This window comes from Taudactylus pleione, unplaced genomic scaffold (assembly GCF_031769625.1).
Source record: "Taudactylus pleione unplaced genomic scaffold, aTauple2 ptg000093l, whole genome shotgun sequence".
NCBI classification, from domain to species: Eukaryota; Metazoa; Chordata; class Amphibia; order Anura; family Myobatrachidae; genus Taudactylus; species Taudactylus pleione.
In genome coordinates, this window is record NW_028284495.1 from 23,940,720 (window position 1) to 23,962,500 (window position 21,781).

Consider the following 21,781-nt stretch of genomic DNA (forward strand, 5'->3'; position numbering starts at 1 on the left):
CAACAAATTAAACTACAGCTACAAGAAGCATGTGTTCTTTGAACCATAGCCATTAATCCTGCTTATAGAAGGAAAGATCTTTGTAGAGGATGGGCACTAATCTCTGCAGGGTTTGCTTAGCATAGCGTCATTGTCTAGCAAATATGTGGATTTTTACTGGAAAAAAAACAAGATCCATTTTAAAGGTCCATTAAATGTAAATTGCTGTCTACTTTCTATAAAACAGCAACAAATAATATTCACATTTTGTATATATAAAATATTCAGATAAGTACTACAAATATTTCAGATAAAGGTTTCAAAATGGCAGAGACTTCCTGTTGACAACTTCTATGAAGGTCAATATAAGGGCTGTATTAGAACCTAAATGGATAACGAGGGAATTAAACTAGTTGCCGCTTGAAAGATATAATGGTTGCATACATTGTTAAATATATGAAATTATGGGCCTGATTCAGAGCCGGACGCAATTAGCGCTCGCTCGTCCAGAAAATAGGGGTGGCTATTCAAATGAACCATTCGCTGTTTGCGGTCTGTTCACGCCTCTAGGTCTGAACGAGCTAACAAAACTTGCGGTCGTTTTTTGGGAAACTACGCCCCCTGGCCGCTCGCATCCTACGTCATGTCCGCTATTTATTAGATTAATCGAGTACATCGAACAGGGTATGAGCTGCTCGCTATTCTTGTGGTTGGTTTTTGCTACCACAATTTTGCGAGCAGTTCTGACTAAAAAAAAACCCAGTGACGTGGTCAATGACGCTGCTGTTTTAAATATGCACACCCATAAAACGCCCGTTTTGACCTTTAAGCACGCCAGCGATCGGATCTCCACTCCCCGTTTTCAAGCACCTTCCCCTGTTACCACCCACATACGCCTCCTCCTGTCACTCAAATTAGCAGGCATTCGCTATTTTGCGAGCACATGAATTTCAGCCGCACTGACTGGTTCGCGCATGCATATAACGATCCGTACGCATGCGCAGTAGGGCAAACATCGCTCGGAGCGAACGAGCTGCCGCTTACGAGTGGCTCTGAATCAGGCCCTATGTCTTTATAAGGTAAATTTTTACAAAACTGTTATTCATATTGAATCAATGTGTGTAGTAGCTTTTAGTTGGCCTGTATGGACAAGCTTCGTATTGGTGCACTACTGAGGAGAAATTGTATGATGCTGTAGTGCAAAGGTAAGCAACCTCCAGCACTGCAGCTTCCACACATGCCTTGCCACAGATTTAGAATGCCTGCACAAAAACACTGTGGCAAAGGTGGGATGTGTAGTTCCACAGAGGCTAAAGTACCACAGGTTGCATGCCTCTGCTGTACTGTAACTTTGAGATCCAGTTTAGAGACACTTTATAGGAGTGGGAATTGTTATATTGTAATGACCCATGGTTATTTTGTACTGTAACAATGATGACTTGGCTCTCTTTCTGCACAGTGTAATACTATTGATGGTCTCAGCAGGATGTCTTCCAATACACGACTCTCAGGTATGTATTTTTTCCCCAAAATGATTACTTGCTGGTAAGCTTCCACATGTGTTTTGTGACCTTTAGGCCTAGTTATGCTTGTGCTGAAGTATGGGGTGTGAATTTGTGGATATATATTGGATATTCGCAGAGGATTGGTCTCTCAATTGTCAGCTGTCAACTGCAGCAAAGTTTAATTACTGACGGCTCTGACTCAGCCCCAGTGACTGTATAGTTTTCCAACAGTCCTAATGCACACTGGTGTGATATGTGCATAACAAGCGTTTCACTCTGAGAATCAGCCCCACCGTCTATAACGAGATTACTTTAAAGCATTTAATTGTATATTACCATTTCTTATGTTTTCTAAAATCATTCCTTACACATCTATGTGCGATTTACCTTTATTACTGCATCAGGCGATCAGACTACTTACAGTATTTAATAGTCTACAGTTACAAATACTATCGGCCTTAGCTGTCTGGAGGAGAGAAGGGACAGGGACACGGGAATGTGATGTAGCTGCATTACATCTGCAGAGCATTGTTCTTATGTGGCAACACACAGTTGCTCCGCAGTCTACAGCAAATACTATTGCTTTCCTGGTCCTGCAGCAGAAATGTTGTAAATAATTAAGACTTTAAATGGCTCAAATGATGAAAGAAGGATCTTGTCTAAAGTCTTATATGGAGCCAGGTCACTTGTAGTTAGGACCCTCAGGGGCACATTTACAGATGTGTTCTCATTCACCTAGCATTTTTTGCCAAATGGTGCGAGGTATTTGGTGCGAGATGCTCTGCCACAGGTAGCCACTCGTACATTTTCCTGCATATTTCAGCTTATTTGAATTGTAACTGTACTCAAAAGTCAACTACAGTGCATGAGGCACACTAGATTAGGTTTAATATGCAACTTTATATCAATTCCTTTGTGACAAAAGTACTAAAGATATGTGGCGCAAGTCATGTGCTTTTCTCCCGTATCTGACCTCTGTCTTTGGCGTTTTTACCCAGGTATGTGACTGAGTCGCACACAGAAGTACAGGAAATGCCCAAACATGATAAAAGTACTCTAAATGGAGAGGTTTGTGGGCCTCTAGCTGTATACTTATTATCATAGAGGCTCTACTTATCCATATATTTATCTCTACAATTAAATACCTCAAATACTGAAGGAATATCTGTGCCATATATTCCAGTCCCATGTCAATAGGAAGATGGGTATGAGCACTAAAATCCTTATCACTATATAATCGGTATCTACTTTGCCCTTCATATCTTTGCCCTCTGGATACAGTTTGAGAGATAATTAAAATGACAGTGTTCTTGATTAATTTATCCTCTTGAATAATGTAAAAGGGTCATTGTAGGCACAGTCGGCAAGGACTTTATTACTGAATAGAGGAGCATGCCTCTTAATAAAGTCTATGGCTAATGATCATTTAAAGCCTATTAACAATCCCACTTAATTCCAGCTCTATAATGTAATCATCAGCCAATATTACCTTGCTAAGGTGTTGTCACAATTGGAGTCAGCCATAGCTGAAAGTGCAGGATACTTTAATATCCAGGGAATCTTTTTTAAATAGAGTAATTTTTGTTCACTTTTTATATCCTATTAAACAGCAGTGCAAACAAAAAAAAACATTATTCAAACACAATATACAGTATACATTAGACCAGTGCTCGAAGTGGGAATTTAGAGGTGGGGGTATGGCGAATGAATCTCTTCCCCCCCCCCTCCCCTTGGGCCCCTGCTTCCATATCATCCCATTGTACGTCTCACACCCTGCCCTTCTCACTAATTCCCTCTCTGTCACCCCCTACAATGCTAACTGCCTGCCTACCTCTGTCTGCCCCTCTCTCTATTCCCTCTCTCTACTTACCTCTGTCCTGCGCTCAGTGCGCTGCTGAAACGGAGCTGCAAGGACTCAGGAGCACCGGGTCCCACGTTGCTGGTGCAGTTGTGCGAGCCAATGAGAAGCTGCCACTTGGCAGCTTCTCATTGACTGGCGGCCGCAAGCCCTGTGATTGGCTGGCTGCCGCGAGCCCTGTGATTGGCTTGCGGCCGCGAGCCTTGCGATTGGCTGACGGCCAGTGTGTGCTGACTGTAGCCGGGACCGGATGCTTTGTCCCGGCTACATGCCAGCGTGTCCGCTGCCGCCGATCGAGATGTGTCCCCTGCGGGACACATCTCTACACATTTCCGCCGCTGTTCCAGCACTGGGATGCCATACTGCATCCCAGCGCTGGTGCATTGTTTTCTGAGGCTAAAATCAAGTGGGGTCGGGAAGTGGCGGTATGTCATACCGCCGTATACCGCCCCACTTCGACCACTGCATTAGACATATAAGAAAACAATAGGAAAAACTCAACCACACAAGGTCAAGATATGTGACATTTTATCACTTATAGCAGAATCGTTAACAGCAAGTATAAGAACCCCAACATTAGTTGTCCTTCCAAAGGAAATAAATACACAAAACAGTTTTTACATATCTTCCAAATAGAGAAAAAAAAATGGAAAAAAGAAAGAAAAAAAAACACTGCTAATAGATATATAAAATATCAATAAAACAACATATAATATATAAAATAAATAGAATACAGATAAACAAACAACAATAACAAATGCCACACTCTGTATATATTTGACAAAGAACAAATGTAAACCAAAATTTGTTTTGTACAATATTTATCATATCTAAGGAGCAAATTTTGACTCTATCCATCTGGTCCAAATACGATCAAATTTAGGGGTCAATCCAGTTAGGTGCGAGTTTGTTTGTTTTAAAAATGCCTATTCGCACTACTCACAGCGAAAGGGTGCGAATTGACTGGCAAATTAAATTTGAGAGCAGTGCATGAAAAAGTGGGGAGACCATCCTGGACCCCCCAAAATGGATAATTTTCTTAGCAGGACCATATAGAAGGCTGTTTGTGGGCATTAGGAAGATACTATAGGCTTTTAAATGGTCTCAAATGGCTGATTTGTGTTGTTGTTTTTTTTTTTTTTTTTAAATACAAGAAAATGATGGGGGGAAAAAGAAAATGAGTAAAAAAAAAAAAACTTTTTTCATTTAATCTCAAATGAATACAACAAAAAATGCAAAGAAAGTAGGGAAAAAAGGCGATTTTGGGGTAATTTGAGGGGGAAAAAAATGTACCCCAAAAAATGACATGCAATTATTGGACTAATTAAGCTAACTGGAAACTTCCAATTGCCTAATTAGTCATTAGGGGGGGGGGGGGGTTGTCCAAGGGGTTCAGCACAGTGTCCTGACATTTTAAACTTAAAATAAAGATTTTACTTTCCATCTCTGTCACAGCGCGCCGGACACCGGTACACACTTACCGGGTCCGGCAGCGCTGGTCTCCGACGGGGCAGCGGACAAGGGGTCCCCGGCGCCCACTGCTAGATGCTGCTTGCCACCTCCTCCAGCATGGTGCAGGCGGACAGGCCCTACGGGCGCGCGCTGGCCTGTCATTGATTTAAAGGGCCATACATGCCAACTGGTGAAGTAACAGGAGGCGCCTAAATTCAACCCTTACCTATATAAGGAAGTCTCTGGGAGCACTCCAATGCCAGAGTATAGGCTCCATTACCTTACTCCAGCGTTCCTGTGTACTTTCTATCCGTTCCTGACCTTGGCTTCCTTCCTGACCCATTTTCATCTGATCCGTGGTACTGCGTTTGTCAATTTGGTTCTGACCTTGGCTATCCTCCGTGACCTGCATACTGGTACCGTCTTGTCCGTCTGGTCTTGACCCGGCCTGTTGACTACGCTGAAAGTCTTCCCTGCTCCATCCAGAGTTCACAAGCACCTGTATAGGGGAACCTATTCTGAGGACAGAGCTCCAAAGTAGCATGGGGTCCCCCAGTGAAGCAAGCCGCAGCTGGACAGAGCAGCAGCGTTAGCAGTCGGAAGCCGGAACTATGGAGCCTCACAAGTGCATGGAGTTCTTAGGAAGCTGGGGTGACTTATAACAACCGTGCAGACACAGGAGGGTAAATAATGATGTGGTGCCAAGGAACCCTCCAAGCCCATGTCCTACTTACTTATGCCTCCCAATATCCCAGAAATCTTACATGAAGTAGTACTGACCGTCAGTGAAGAGTCCTCATATATATAAGCAGTTGATTAGCAGGGTACTAGAGCAAGAGTTACCATATGATGATACTAAAAGAGAGAAACCAGGGTTAGGCCACCACTGGCCAACAGTCCTGGTAAGGGCTAGAGGCAGGGAAGGGAATTACTGTAAATGGCAGTTGATTCGGGGGAAGACTAAAACCAGTTCAGGCTACTAGTGAGGGTTGTTACTGTAAACTACATAATGACACATCTGCTGATACGGACTGTCCAGGAACACAAGAGAAATGGTATACACTATGCTTCTGAAGATTGCAGTGTATGCCAGGAAATCTAAAAACAGATCAGGACAGGGGCTGGCTGGCAACTTTTAGCCTGGGGGCAAGTATAAGACAGTGGCCCTGATTTACAGATAGTCACTCCACTCTGTAAACATTCGGTATTGCGTACAACTATGAATCAGGCCTCCAGTAGTGCCCCCAGTAGTGAGCCCCCCTATGTAGTGCCCCTAGTAGTAAACTCCTTATATAGTACCCCCAGAAATAGTCCGCCCTATGCAGTGCCCCCAATAGTGGTTCCCCTTATGCACTGCCATTTAACTAGTGGCCCCAGTTGTAGTCCCCCCCCCCCCCCATGCAGTACATCCAGTATTGCCCTTTATATAGAGCCCCCAGTAGTGGTCCCTGATGCAGTACCCCCAGTGGTAGCCCCCCTATGTAGTGCCCCTAGTAGTAGTCCCCTGCCCTTGTAGTGCCCCAGTAGTAGTCCCCCCCCTTTGCAGTGCCCCTAGTAGTAGTCCCCCCTTGTAGTGCCCCTAGTAGTAGTCCCCCCCTTGTAGTGCCCCTAGTAGTAGTCCCCCCCTTGTAGTGCCCCTAGTAGTAGTCCCCCCTTGTAGTGCCACTAGTAGTATTCCCCCCCCCTTGAAGTGCCCCTAGTAGTAGTACCACTCTTGTAGTGCCCCCAGTGGAGGTCCCCCCTTTGTAGTGCCCCTAGTAGTTGTCCCCCACCCCAGTAGACACACACGTAATTAATAATAAATAAAATAAAAAAACTTACCTGAATCCCCGCTCCTGCTCCCGCCTCCCGCTGCCACCGCCATCTGCTCCTCCACCCGTCCTCCCGGGCAGCTCTGCGTTATGGGAGAGACGTCATGACGTCTCTCCCATTACCCACTGCCGGAGCCGGAAGATGGCCCGGCTCCGGCAGTGGGCACAGCAGTCAATGAGAGTCTGACAGACTCTCATTGGCTGCTAATTAAAACAAACACACAGCTGCCGGTGCCGGCGGCTGTGTGTTTGTCACTGTGTAGTGCTGACTGAACTTCGTCCGGTCAGCACTACACGCGAGGTGCAGCTGTGTCACAGAAACAGTCTGCCCGCGGCCTGGGACGGTATATGGCGCTGCGGCCCGGGTGGCACATGCCCCCCGGCCCAGCCCGCCACTGGATCAGGATCTTCCTGTACATTGGAAGCAAGGGCTCACGAACACAGGATCTAATATCGGGGATAAGGAGTGTCCAGTAACCAGGATTGCAGGATCTACATATGTGTAGATGAATACGCAGAATGAAAAGCAACAGTGATCTGGCAGTGATAGCATGGCGAGCCAGACGACTAGAAAGCAAGTGCAGTTTGTTAATTGCAGGAGAAAGAAGTAGGACTAATTAACTATAAAGCTGCTAGAGTAGCAAAAGTCCAGGCGGCACCTCTGGTTGGAATGAGGTACTGCAGTAATAAGGTATAATATCTGCAGAAACCAGAACTCTCAAGTTCTGATCACTGTAGAAATATTATTTTCAAGTGCTAGTCACCCAGTGTTTTTAATACTCCGGCAGTGACCACACAAGGGTTCTGACAGGAAGTAGAAGCTTATATGGGAAGCTTCTGCTTTTATGTGCCTAGGAGTGTGCTGCTTGGCTGTCCTATAACAATTAAGCACCACTTTTGCTGTCCCAGAAGTCCAGATGCCTCCCCAGTATCCCACCTACAAAGGTATGCAGTGGAGTGGAGGTGCCACTTATGAGGGGAGGGGTGCACACCTCAGGGCTAGTTCTGGATCTGAATTATTATACAAACTGGAAAACACAAATGGGTCAGGTGTACGGCCAGGCCAATCAGGAATAAGATTGTGAAACATGAGCAAAGCTCAATATTTTAGTAAAAAGGGTCTAATAAACTTTTCTAGCGTTAGACTCCACCTCTGGATGGAGTCTTCTGGAAGTTGACTTTTTCTCTGTAGTAGTTTTAAAACTAGAGGCATGCGCTCCTTCTGTCAGGCCTACCAAACAAATGTTCTGCCCTCATTTCTATGCACATGATGAAAGCATAGAAAATCATATACATGGCTCAGCGGTTACCACAGAAATGATTATACAGATGTGTCCACATACATCTATTCTCCATGCGCTACAAGTCGCGTTACACATAACGTGTGAGCGCCGTGCGACTCTGTAGCGCCGAACTGCTTTTCGTGCAACCTTTTTCCTTAAAATATTTATTCTTATTCAAAGTGATGCGAATAGGATGAACAAAACGCATTTGCTGATTAGAATTATAAATGGCATAAATGTATTCTATGTGCAACTGCGACTGTATCTGCATGTGAAATGCTACGTTACAATGTCAGCGGTATCGCTTTGCAAATAAGACGCATTTTAAGGGAAAAAGTCGCACAAAAAGACGCTCAGTGTGACTAGAAGGGCTGTTTAATGCGCAAGGAGGCTAGATGTATGTGGACACATCTGTACATGTGGTGATACGTTCTGAGCACTACTGGCATTATGAGCCGTTACTGTTTGTGAGTTGTCATTGTTGTATAGTGTCTACATTTCCGACAGGTGCCCTGCTATATACTCTACACCCTGATGCTGTTTTGAACGGACACCAGTTTGTATAGGGTAAGTTTCACAAATTTACAATGCACATCCTCACAAAGAGAATGGACCCTTATAAGCCAACACTTTCACCTCCGTATGACTAGAGTAAAGCGGGCAATGTTCATGCCACTGTTGCCCATGCAGGCGTGCAGAAAATAAATATATATATATATATATATATATATATATATATATATATCAAACGTATGTGTTTTTGGGCAGATGCAAAATACTATGATGCTGATGATTTGGCCTAGACCAGGTACATATACTGCTCATGGAGAGCTGGACACGTCTTGTCATGTGTACTTCTCTGTATATGGGTAGAAATGTATCATATTTGCTTGCACTATTTCTTTTACAGTCATTTCTACCCATTTTGCAAATAACGATCAGTCCCTCTGTGTGCATGTCTCTCCTTGCATATGTGCAACAAGTTTCATCTACAGAAAACAAATTCTAATTTTGTTGTTGTAACAGCCCAATAAGTTTGCAACCGAGATTAACATGCACAAAACAGGCAGTTGTTTTTACAACGGAAAACTATACAAACACCCCCACAGCCTTGTGACTGAAATATCTATTAGCAGTGAAAGCAGAGTGTTTGCATGGCAAGCTGTATGAAGTGTCAATTATCCTGGCTGCATGTTGTGCTGCTGGGAATTTTTCGTAGGAAAATAGGAATTACTAAATTAGAGACTAACATGTTTATTATTATTTACTACAATTCAGCTTTGTTGTCAGCATGCCTATTTCATATCTAACGGAGAGAAGCGGAATTGTCTCTAGGGATATATTTACTAAAGTGCAGGTTTTTAGAAGTAGAGATGTTGCCCATAGCAACCAATCAGATTCTAGCTATTATCTTCTATAAGGTGCTAGTTAAATGTTAAGTAGAATCTGATTGGTTGCTATGGACAACATCACTTCTAAAAACTCTCACTTTAGTACAGTATATATACCACTAGGAGTGTTGAACCAGAGGCAAAGGAAAAATAATTTGTGCTGCTATTGCGTGGTTGACCATTTAGTAAAATACCATTGGCTCTATGTACTGTAGAGAAGAGTCCTTTGCTCATGTAGCTGTATTGTTATAAGCTATACTGGTACAGAAAGGAGGAAGCTGCTCAGACAGGGACTTCCTTTTCTGTTTCATTATGAGAGGACAGGTGTGGGTGTGCTACTGTTATTTTTAAACCATGCATTTTCAGCATTGTGCTGACCACATAGAACTCTTCATTCCTGGGTCCGACCAAAAAACCACTTTGCAATGGGCTGAATAGATTTTAGTCAGCAGATAAATGCAAACTTCCAGTTACAGACAAATCTCTACATAAGGAATAATGGTGAAATATTGCAGTTTTCAGCTCATTGGATTAATATAGTTTGTATTTGTACATTCTAGTACCAATGGACATTGGCTATTTTCCAACTACCGCTCTATAGATAAATGTCATCATTGGTCAACAAACTTAAAATCCTCATTGGGCCCAATACGGAGTTGAATTGTTTGTGTATCTTGTGTGTTTTCGCTCCGGAGCTCGGCAGGTAAGTACGGTAGATGCAGAGTAGTGCTCATTCCCATGACATCTCTATATGTGACTGATGAGGTGTAATGATGCATTCTCACACAGGAAACGATCAATGTGTCCTCACAGCTGCAGGCTATGCTGCGCTGAGTACAAGTGTAAATACATCTGTTTCCAGGTGTATCTTTTGCATGCAGTATATTGCTGGTGATAATGAGCAGCAACCAAGTGTACGGATATGATGTGGGAGCACCTCAGTATGTGCATAACTCTGCATATACACCTGATTTCCGATAATCTCTACATCGGCTCACTGCTCCTATATACAAGGGACGTTAGAAAATAATACTCCATAGTAGTGCCCCTAAATGTCTGGGATGTGGATACTGGGCCATATTCAGACACTAAGCAGTAGCAGCCGTGACTTGTGTCACAGCTGCTGCAGCTGATTGGTTATCCATTGAGAGTAGACGCTACCCGGCTGCAGTTCTCATCCCCCTTTGTTCGCACAAAGGCACACATCGAGTGGACATCGGCCGCACCATCAGACTTCTGAGCAACACTATGGTTGCTTGGAATGTCCGTTGGAATTTGGCTGCGAGGGTCAGAGCAGTTGTTTTCCAACTGTCTCAAGCCACCGCCACGCCCACCCAGGAGCGCCTGTCAGAACGGCATGGAACTCACACAGTGGGCACAGTCGGCTCCGTCGTGCACACGCGCGAGACCCAGATAGCGACGGGCAATCCGTCGCTCCGGGTCTCGTACCAAAGGGGGCGTGCTGTCGATGTTGAGTGACAGCACGCCCCCTTTGGTGGGCGGGCTGGGGGCGTGGCTGCCCAGACGGAGGCGTTCCCATGAGGCCGGCCCCACTGACATCACAAGTGATGTCAGTGGGACAGCTTTCGGCTCTGTTGGAGCCGAAAGCTCTCTGGGGCTTGCGGCAACGAGACCCTACCGCAAGGGTCTCGTCGCAAGCCCGATGGTCGCGATGGTCTTGACCATCGCGACCATCATCATGGCCGCTCACTATAGCTGTGGGTGGTCACCCACAGCTATGCGAGCGGCCAGGAGGCCGGCCCTGATTCAGAGCGAGCGCTCTGTCAGAGTGTCCGGCTCTGAATCAGGCCCTATGTCCGCTGGTGGTGACCATGGGGCCACATGTGCACTGTGTCTTGGATGCATGCTCATAAGGAAAACATTGTATACACAGTACATAAATATCTAACATATTACTTAAAACATATTAAGTCTTTAAAAGTTTTAAGTAGATATTTTGGAACTACTTTGTAGTATGCTTTTTCAGCTTTGAGCAATTGCCTTGTGACTTTAGTGGCCCTTTTTCATGTAATATTGTTTTCACCAAATTGTAAAAATCCAACCAAATAGTTCTGATAAGTTGTACATTTTAAAGGTAAGTAATTTTGTACTATGTAGAGAGTAATTAAATTAACCAACATATTGTATGATGACTACATATTGTTTGAGATCATAAGTTTAAGGATTTAGGGTCTCATTCAGACCTGGTCGCAAGCGCCGATGCGCTCGCAACCGGGTCGATGGTTAGCCCTGTGCACGCGCAGCGGCCGCACTGTGCGTGCACAATCCCCGGAGCGAGAGAGAAACAACGGAGGCATTCCTTAAGGAACTCCTGCCGTTTTGTGGGTGGCCGCCCTGACATCATCAGTGATGTCAGTGGAGAGCTTCCTACTCGATCAGAGCAGGAAGCTCCCTGGGGCTTGCGGTTGCCGAGACCCAACCTTAGGGTCTCGTCGCAAACCCCGATGGTCACGATGGTGTTCACCATCGCGACCATCAACCTGGTCGGTCGCTAAGCTGTGGATGGTAACCCACAGCCTAGCTAGCGACAGAGGAGGCCGCACTAAAAAAAAGGAAGCGGCCGCCCTCATTCAGAGAGAGCGATCGCTTCTTGCGACCACCTCTGAATGAGGGCCTTAATTTGGTTATACAAGCTGGTCTAATTAGTTTGAGACCTGTCGATAGCCACCTATGAACCTGTAACTGCCACCATAGTACTGTAATGTATATTTCACTAGCATTAACATTTGTGAATGCTGTCAACAATGTTGAATTTGATGCTAAATGGACATTTGAGAAACAATGCATTAAACATTATAACTTTGAGATTAGTGTGTATTATAAATTATTATTGTATTAACTTTTTTGTATTGTAGTTTGATGTAGACGGTTATTTTTGGGCTGTCATTCACCTGGCTTGCTCAGGTAAGTGCATATGATTGCAATGTATCTTGGATAATTTTGTTATAACCAATTCTGTCTTCATTATTCTGGTAAATGCTTGGATTGTATCCACAAGTTCAGCCTTACTATCATTACACATTGATTGCTAATTTATTAGCTAATATTGAAAGTGGAGATTTTTCATGGTCTATATGATTTAATTTTTTTGCTGGCTGTTATTTTGGTGTAATAATTACAGCTTATGATAATAAATGTGGTGTTTAATGTACTTAGGGGGTCATTCAGACCCATTCGCGAGCGGCAGTACGCTCGCAAGTGGGTCGATTTTCCCCACTGCGCATGCACACGACGGAGGGAGCTCCTTCGTGCGCATGCGCGAGACCCGGACTGCGACAGCCAAGTTGTCGCTCCGGGTCTCGCACAAAAGGGGCGTGCTGTCGATGTTGATTGACAGCACGCCCCCTTTGGTGGGCGTGCCGGGGGCGTGCCTGCCAGACGGAGGCGTTCCCATGGAAACGCCTACCGTCTGAAGCCGGCCCCACTGCCATCACTAGTGATGTCAGTGGGAGTGATTTTGTCTCTGATAGAGCCAAAATCACTCCAGGGCTTGTGGCAGGGAGACCCTACCGCAGGGTCTCCGTCGCAAGCCCGATGGTCGCGATGGTCAAGACCATCGTGACCATCTTTTTGGCCGCTCGCATATGCTGTGGGTGGTCACCCACAGCTATGCGAGCGGCCAGGAGGCCACTCCATTTTCATGGAGGAGGGCCCTGATTCAGAGCAAGCGCTCTGGTCAGAGCGTCCGGCTCTGAATCAGGCCCTTAGTTATTTATAGTCTGTTGTAGGTTAGCTGTGTGTGTCTATTTGAGATGTGGAATTATATTTTAGGATGTGTTGTGATAACCGGTTTGGCATGTTATATTGTTGGTTTGGAATGTGTACACCTATCCCCAGACTTGATGCCCAGAACTGGTGCTGCTACCTCATAAACTACCCTATTGCAGACTAACATATCAATAACAATTTAGGGAATGCACACTTTAAATTTTTATAGTGGGAATGTAAACATCTTTGTTCTAAAATGTAAAATTATTCTGGATGGCACCAGATGCATTACTGTTAGAATGTAGTTATTGTGTTCCCATATAGTAATTTGCAAGTTCCCAACACTTGGGGACCAATGTAGAAGCCTTGGGGAGAGAGAGAAAGTAGACAGACATAATGTACCAACCAATCAGATCTTTTGATTTTTCAAACACCTGTACGCCTGTAAAGTGACAGGAGCGGTTTGGTTTGTACTTTATTTCCGTCCACTTTATCTCTCTCCAAGGCTTAGTACATAGACACCTTAGAGAGTTCTTAATGGCGACACAGTGTAGTTATAACAAGATCTATACATGTGTTCTCACATGCCCACAATCTCTGTAGCCAAAGTGGTACGGGGCTCTAAGGGGGTCCACAAACGTCCACATTAATGTTTTTGTCTGTGCTGAACAGTGCTGTGCGCATGGTATACTTTCACCTTGCTGACCACATTGATACAGTACAAAGAAAATAGAGTAGGCATCGTGAGCACAACTCCCAACATGCACTGTTCCCAGTGTGTTGTATTTTAACAAGCTTTACAATGTAACAATGAAAAAGGAGTGGAGAATTAGCTTTATCACATAATACAGTTGGCTGAGAGACCTTTCTGATAATGTAAGTTTAAAAAAAAAAAATAATTGAGTTTTTTTTCCAACGGATGAGCGTTCACAAAATAATGATGTGCAATGGATGGTCAATGGACTGTCTTTGGCTCATGGGCCATCTACTACTATGCAGTAAAAGAAAAAAAATGACAAATGCAGACATAGAGGGCTCAAACCTATGCTGTAACCTCTATCAAACATACTCAGAAGTACCACATGTATAACCTTGATTTATTCAATAGATAAAATGTTTAATTATAAGTAGAACAAAACATTAGGTAAACACAACTTCTAAATTAATCACATGTGTAGCTATCAAGTGGCACAATAATTATCTCTATCCACCAAGCACAATAAGAATGCAGTATTACAGATTTATAGTGCTCATTAATTAATCCAATGTTGACAGATATAAAATCATAGTAAAGTTAATCTACATATTAAGAGAGCCAAGTAATTAATGTTGTCTATCTTTCTGTGTCCAATATATATATATATATATATATATATCTCCAAAGATTGAGGAGAAATGTAGCTGCTTGTTCCGTAGAAATAGTTAATGGTTAATGTCTGATAACTGGGGGTTAGGTTTGTTCAGTATTGTAGGAGTAAAGCGGCAAAGGCAGGTGTGGGAGCGGCCCTCCGGTTGTTAATAACTCCAGACTTGATTGCTGTTCACAAACCACAGTCAATACCCAGATGATACATAATGCTGCTTCTCAAATAAAATCTGGAAGAATTACATGTATGGGCCACGAAGGTATAGCAAGGTATTCCAGTAATATCTAACGCATTTCTGTGTACTTGACACTTTCTGCAGAAAGAATTAATGTGAGATCACCTTCATGTTGGTAGTATATTTAAGGTCAGGTGTCCAATGGTTAAAATCCTTTTGCAGTTGAAACATGATCTTTGGCACTTCTGATTTCCAACATATAACACAATATGTATATTTGCGAAATAATAATATTAATATCAGATATATTCATAACATCTCTCTACAAACCAACTATTAAAGACACAAAGATAAAATGATACATGTGTTTAAGAAGTAGTCAGAGCCGGGAACCGAACCCAGGTTTTCCAGAGATCAAACCTCTACGCCAACTTGTCCTTAGACAGATTCTATAACACAATAGTGATATTTATGTCATTCATTGATAAAGACTACAAATCTTATATGGATAGAAGAATTTGGTAGTGTTTATCATATGTTTTTTTCATCTTGAAGCGCTTGTCTGTCTGTTTGCTTCACATACAAGAGTAGAACTTGAAGATGAGGCTATCCAGGTGTGTGGCCTCCAAGAGACTTCTTCCCAAGCAGCTTTAGATATATTCCATACTCTCCCCTGTGCTGCTCTGCATAGCAGTGACAGAATGCCCTCCTAACCTTCCCCCTGCAGGACACTGCGACTAGCAGATGGAACATTGGGCCTGATTCAGAGCCACTCGCTCTGACAGAGCGCTCGCTCTGAATCAGGGCCGGGCTTTTTTTTTTGGGGAGCGGCCTCTTGGCCGCTCGCATAGCTGTGGGTGACCACCCACAGCTATTGCGAGCGGTCAGGATGATGGCCGAGATGGTCAAGACCATCGCGACCATCGTGCTTGCGACGAGACCCTTGCGGTAGGGTCTCGCCCATCGCAAGCCCCAGAGAGCTTTCGGCTCTAACAGAGCCGGAAGCTCTCCACTGACAGTGGAGCCGCCCCCAAATGGCAGGTGTTCTCATGGGAACGCCTCCATTTGGGCAGCCACCCCCCCGGCCCGCCCACCAAAGGGGGCGAGCTGTCACTCAACATCGCCAGCCGGGTCTCGTGCATGCGCACGATGGAGCCGGCTCCATCGTGCGCATGCGCTGTGGGCCACCATCGACCCGGTTGCAAGCGCTCAGCGCTTGCGACCGGGTCTGAATCAGGCCCATTGTTAATGTGCCCCAAAAGTGGGACAATTGGGGGATATGGATAAACAGCTTCTAGATTCTATGTTAATACAATCTAGAAGTATCCCAATCCAGACTATATAGTCTACCAACCTATCATCATATTACACTTCACTAAAGATGTTAAGTCACTTGTTTTTAAATGCTCACAACTTTATTGACGCTGATAAAAATCTAAACATAATCTAAAAGTTTTCATGTAGGTATAATTAAAAATCAGTTTCTATAGATTTGTTTAATCTCCCTCTGGATTCAAAGTATTCAAAACATATCCCATATGACTCTTAGGTTTCCAAAACTCTGCCTGTCTCCATCTTTTGGGGTTCTTATCCCTTCTGTGTACTCTCATGGCAAATTGAGAAATGGTGTAGAATAAATACTGTGATTGTACTTTTGATTGGTAATGTTCCATTTGCTGTTCCATATGTCTGTTCTTTAATGTATGATTGTTCGACAAACATATTGGTAACCTATTTACAATTCAATCGATAAATCACATATATGAAATGTATCCGCAACTGATATACAGTGATGCTTGAAAGTTTGTGAACCCTTCAAAGTTTTCTATGTTTCTGCTGAAATTTGGCCTAAAACTACCTCAGATTTACACACAAGTCCTCCTGGGGAGGGTAATAATGGTCTGGAATTTCTTCCATTTGTACACAATCTGTCTGACTGTTGACTGGTGGGGTCCAAACTGTTTAGAGATGGTTTTGTAACCTTTTCCAGCCTGATGATCATCAACCACTCTTCTTCTGAGGTCCTCAGAAATCTCCTTTGTTCGTGGCATGATACACTTCCAGAAACATCTGTTGTGAACATCTGACTTTGATAGATCCCTGTTCTTTTAAAAAGACAGGTTGTCCACTCACACCTGATTGTCATCCCATAGATTGACTCTAATTTCACCTTCAAAATATCTGCTAAGCCTAATGCTTCACATACTTTTGCCACTCACATATATGTGATATTGGATCATTTTCCTCAAACAAACAAAAAAAAAAGGATCATGTCTATTTTTTTGGTCTAATTTGTTTGATCTGGTTCTCTTTATCTACTTTTAGGACTTGTGTGAAAATCTGAAGTAGTTTTAGGCCAAATTTCAGCAGAAATATAGAAATTCTGAAGGGTTCACAAACTTTCAAGCACCACTGTAATTTTTGATAGGAAATTCTTGACCTTTATTAAAGAACACAAGTTTTTTGTTTGTTTTAAACATACCTACATGTCATGCATCCATTATGCTCTCACTTGAAACATCCTCTAGTCGTACTCAGAAATAAAGTGGCTGTCCCTCTTTTTTGTGGTTGTGTTATTTCTTTACCCCTAAAATAGCTTGGAGATGAGAAAGTCCTAAGGTTATGTTTATTTAAATAGATTTGTTAAAAATAGGAATCAAACTTTAAAAAATATTATATAAACTAGTATTTTCCATACAGTACAGTAGAACCTATTTCAATCATGATATCATGTTAATTGCTTTGACAACTGTATATAGTGTATAGCCACGGAAGTATGTAACTTCACCTGCAGCTTCTCATCAAATTGTTTTCATGTAACACATTTTAGGATCACTATTGGATTAATGCTATCTACTCCTGAGAATTTTCTTTAGAAAATATTAGTCACATTCCCATTCCAGTAATAATGTTTTTTTTTTTTCTATTATTGTTCTGTTGTCTCCCCCTTTTACCAGGATGTTACAAAGTATTTCAGAAGTCTCAAAAATCAAGTTTGCTAAGGTATCTGATCTGCATATTTGTAAATGTATTACATGACAACGAATATTTGGGCACACAATCAGAATTGGTCTAACATACTTATAGTCATGTTTCCGTGCTACTGGCCTCCTCCTCTGCCTGACACTATTGATCACCCGCTCCATCGTCACTCCACTGGCCTTTTTCACTCTGTTCTCTCTGTGTTAGCTTCCTACATCTTCACCCTCTGCATGCTAATAGAATAAAAGATTGGTTAATAAATAAAGGTTACAAAACAGACCTAAACATACAAAAGCAAATGCAAAATCAATGGGAATAAAAACTAGAATAATCCCCTTACACAAGGTTACTAAGTAGGCTGGCTTGAAAGCATGGATCAGACTTCCCATGTGGATTGGGACTGTAGAGAATTAACTATTTCTCCAAACATTTCAATATTACACTGAACCATCATGCATGTCACAATGCAGTCTCAAACTCAACTTGTCTAAAAATGAGCTCATCAAGTTCCCTTCTTTAATCTCTGATTCCCAACCTCCCCTCCCAATCCCTTACCACATCTCTCTTGCAGTGGACAACACAACCGTTGAATTTGTTCCTCATGTCTGTGGTCTGTATGTTGCTCTTTACATCACCTTCACTCTCGACATCCATCATCTTTCACAAGCCTGACTTTACCATACGCAAAGGACTGTCAGGGTAAGATCCTTTCTGCCCTTGCAGCTGACAAAGCTTTAATCCACCTCTTTCTCTCCCGCCTTGACTACTGCAACCTCCTTCATGCTGGTCTCCCTCTAACCATTTATCCACTATTCAAATCATCATCAATGCCATATCTTCTCTTACCGCTTACTTACATCAACTCACATTCAAACTCCTCACTTATAAAGTGCACATCCAGTCCTTGCCCTTTTCCTCACACAGCTCTTCCTTCATCAGTGGTTTAATCTCCTTCTCTTTGCCAATCACCATTGCCTAAAATTCCCACTGATAACTACATCCCACTACACCTCTAAGATTTCTCCCATGCCACTATACAAAATCAGCCTCCATAGATTTAAAATGTTCTTAAAAAACAAGCAAAAACCTGTTATTCAAAGCCTAACAGTCTCCGATATAATTACACCTTTGCCATCCTATGCTACCTTTGCCCATATTCTTGCTCTCTTTCAAGTTCTACACATACGTCTTTGTATGATGCCTCTTGCACGTCCTGTATGATACTTGTTGGTCCGGACCTTACCCATAAAGCCTTATATACAGTATTATGCTTAATTCCTTGCTATTTTAGAATGTCCTTTAATTTGCTGCTGCTTGTGTCTGTATTTTGCTTGATAGTTTTGTATCTTTCTACAATGCTCTACTTCCCATTGTACAAGGCGGCATAATTGTGTGGCACCATATAATTAAACAATAATAGTAGTAACTTGAGATCCACCTATTTGTGGCTGCCACCGAGGTATTAACATTTTGTTTGACATTTACTTTTCTTTTACAGTGACCTTGATCAACAATATATAAACTATTTTTTCAGGTATGTGTAGTATCTATTTCATCCATGCAGTAATAGGACATGGTGTAATTGGAATGTGAAAATCCAGGCGTTATTGATCGGGCATAAATTGTAATTATGCTTTCTGTTTGCTATTATGTAACAGTTGAGCTGCTAAGTGTGAACTCCATTTGTAAAGACTTGTAGTGCCATGCAGGATAATGAAAATGCAAGTGCACATTCTGAGCACTACAAATAGTCAGGGCAATATTTACTGTGAATGTGATTTTGATCGTGTTGTCAAACACGTTCAAAATCGCATCAGAGTAGAATAAACAAATAGACCTGCCTGTGAGCGACGGCTTTGTCCAAAGCACTGCACGGATCATACTGAGCTTTGTTGTGTTAAAGTGTAAAGAAAGGGTTAACATTTAACCAAAAGCATAAGCAGCCTCCGACCTCTGAGCCCGGTCTGGTGCTGGAAAATCTGTTAGAAAAAAACAGTGTGGGGTCCCACCCCCCACCATTTTCCCAGTAACTAGCACTGGGCAGAACCAGCAGGGGGTCTTACACTATAGCAGAGAGACACACAGCATGGGGTTCCCATGCCATAATGTCAAACCAGCCCTACACAGGTCAGTCCAGGGCTGGATTTCTTCTGAATGTTGGGACCCCAATAATAAAAGGGTCCCCTCTCCTTACAAAGCCACAGTTTCATAAATAAGCCCCTTGAGATACTAATATACATTTTATGGTTTTATGCTTTTATTTGAATCAAAACAGAATCATTTGTTTTCCTCTTAGAAACATGTTATGGAGAGTTGACACGCACCCTTACCATAACAAAAGCCTATTTCTTTGTGCCTTATTGTTAGTATTATTTTAATACTTGTAGCTTTTTTAGTATTGCCCCAGATTTCCCAAAGGCAAAACCATTCTAACACATTTTGATATGACTATACAGATATGTTTTCTTTTAATACTGGTTCCCTTCATTCTTGAAGCAAAACAAACACAGTTCAGTTTCCTGATACCGGCTGTATGGCTGCTCTTGTGCTTGTACAGATATAAGTTATGAGGTGATATCACAGCAGTTTAATGAACGTGCAGGGATTTCTTGCTAATAGATGACAGACTGTTTGATTGCTTAGAACCACAGGAATGTGGTAGGATTATTATAATCAGTGTAAGGAAACTGTTTAGAGTCTGCTAGTAAGAATTTTTGTATCAATTCTGTGTTTTAGATTTTAAATGAGAGATTCTGATTATTAAAAGGGGAACTACACCCACCGTAAATTAGGTTAGGGAAGTCTTGTTGAATCAACGTACCTCCACATTCACTGAGAATGTCTGTGGATATTTGCTGCATGACATTTTAATCCCTTAAAGACCTTGGGACTTTATAAAATTATGGCCATGACTGATTTTTTATTTGTAGTGGATTTACTAAAGCTTCTGAAACAGACAAGTGGTGGTGTTGCCCATAACAACCAACCAGCTTCTGTCTGTCATTTTCTAGGATGTAAAAAGAAAATGATCGATTGATCCTGATTAGTTGCTATGGGTGACACCACCACTTGTCTGTTTTAGAAGTGTTAGTAAATCTAACCGACCGTGTCTGTTAAATCTTGAATTATTTTAAACTAATTTGTGTTCCGAAGTTAATCTTACAAATTGTTTAGTTTTTTCTTTGGGTTCTTTTGTGACATGTTTTGAGCGGTCTTTAGTGATCAGGAAAAAAAACCCTTTTGTTATTATTTACAGTCAGGTGCATAAATATTGGGACATTGACAGAATTTTCAGATTTTGGCCTCTATTCACCATCACAATGGCTTTGAAATTAAACAAACAAAATGTGCTTTAACTGCAGACTTTCAGATTTAATTTCAGGGTAATTACATCCAAATCCAAACGGTTTCTATATGTGCCTCCCACTTTTTAAGGGGCCAAAAGTAATGGGACAAACTAAACAATCCTAAATCTAACTTTCACTTTTTAATACTTTGTTGCAAATCCTTTGCAGGCAATTACAGCCTGAAGTCTGGAATGCATAGACATCATCAGACGCTGGGTTTCATCCTTGGTGATGCTCTGCCAGGCCTCTACTGCAAATGTCTTCAGTTCCTGCTTGTTCTTGGGGCATTTTCCCTTCAGGTTTGTCTTCATAAAGTGAAATGCATGCTCAATCGGATTCAGGTCAGGGATTGACTTTACAGGATTGACATTGCATAACATTCCACTTTTTAGCCTTAAAAAACTCTTTGGTTGCTTTTTGCAGTATGCTTCGGGTCATTGTCCATCTGCACTGTGAAGCGCCGTCCAATGAGTTCTGAAACATTTGACTGAATATGAGCATATAATATTGCCCGAAACACTTCAGAATTCATTCTGCTGCTTTTGTCAGCAGTCACATCATCAATAAATACAAGGGAACCAGTTCACACTACCACCACCATGCTTCACTGATGAAGTGGTATGTTTTGAATCATGAGCAGTTCCTTTCCTTCTCCATACTCTTCTCTTCAGTTGATCTTTGTCTCATCTGTCCATAGGATGTTGTTCCAGAACTGTAATGGCTTTTTTAGATGTTGTTTGGCAAACTCTTATTTGGTCTCCCTGTTTTTGTGGCTCACCAATGGTTTACATCTTGTGGTGAACCCTCTATATTCACTCTTGTGAAGTCTTCTCTTGATTGTTGACTTTGACACATATACACCTACCTCCTGGAGAGTGTTCTTGATTTGGCCAACTATTGTG

At 42.5% G+C, this 21,781-nt stretch overlaps 1 protein-coding gene across 4 annotated transcripts in view; it reads left to right on the plus strand.

The window, feature by feature from the left end:
- Positions 1 to 21,781, plus strand: part of SLC35D4 (solute carrier family 35 member D4) — a 159,338-nt gene that overhangs the window by 46,969 nt on the left and 90,588 nt on the right. For all 4 annotated transcript variants that reach the window (XM_088469789.1, XM_088469790.1, XM_088469793.1 and 1 more), the window contains 4 exons: positions 1,439 to 1,490; positions 12,156 to 12,204; positions 17,508 to 17,553; positions 19,031 to 19,066. In XM_088469789.1, the coding sequence (XP_088325915.1) occupies positions 1,439 to 1,490; positions 12,156 to 12,204; positions 17,508 to 17,553; positions 19,031 to 19,066 (183 nt within the window). The remainder of the gene's footprint in view (positions 1 to 1,438; positions 1,491 to 12,155; positions 12,205 to 17,507; positions 17,554 to 19,030; positions 19,067 to 21,781) is intronic.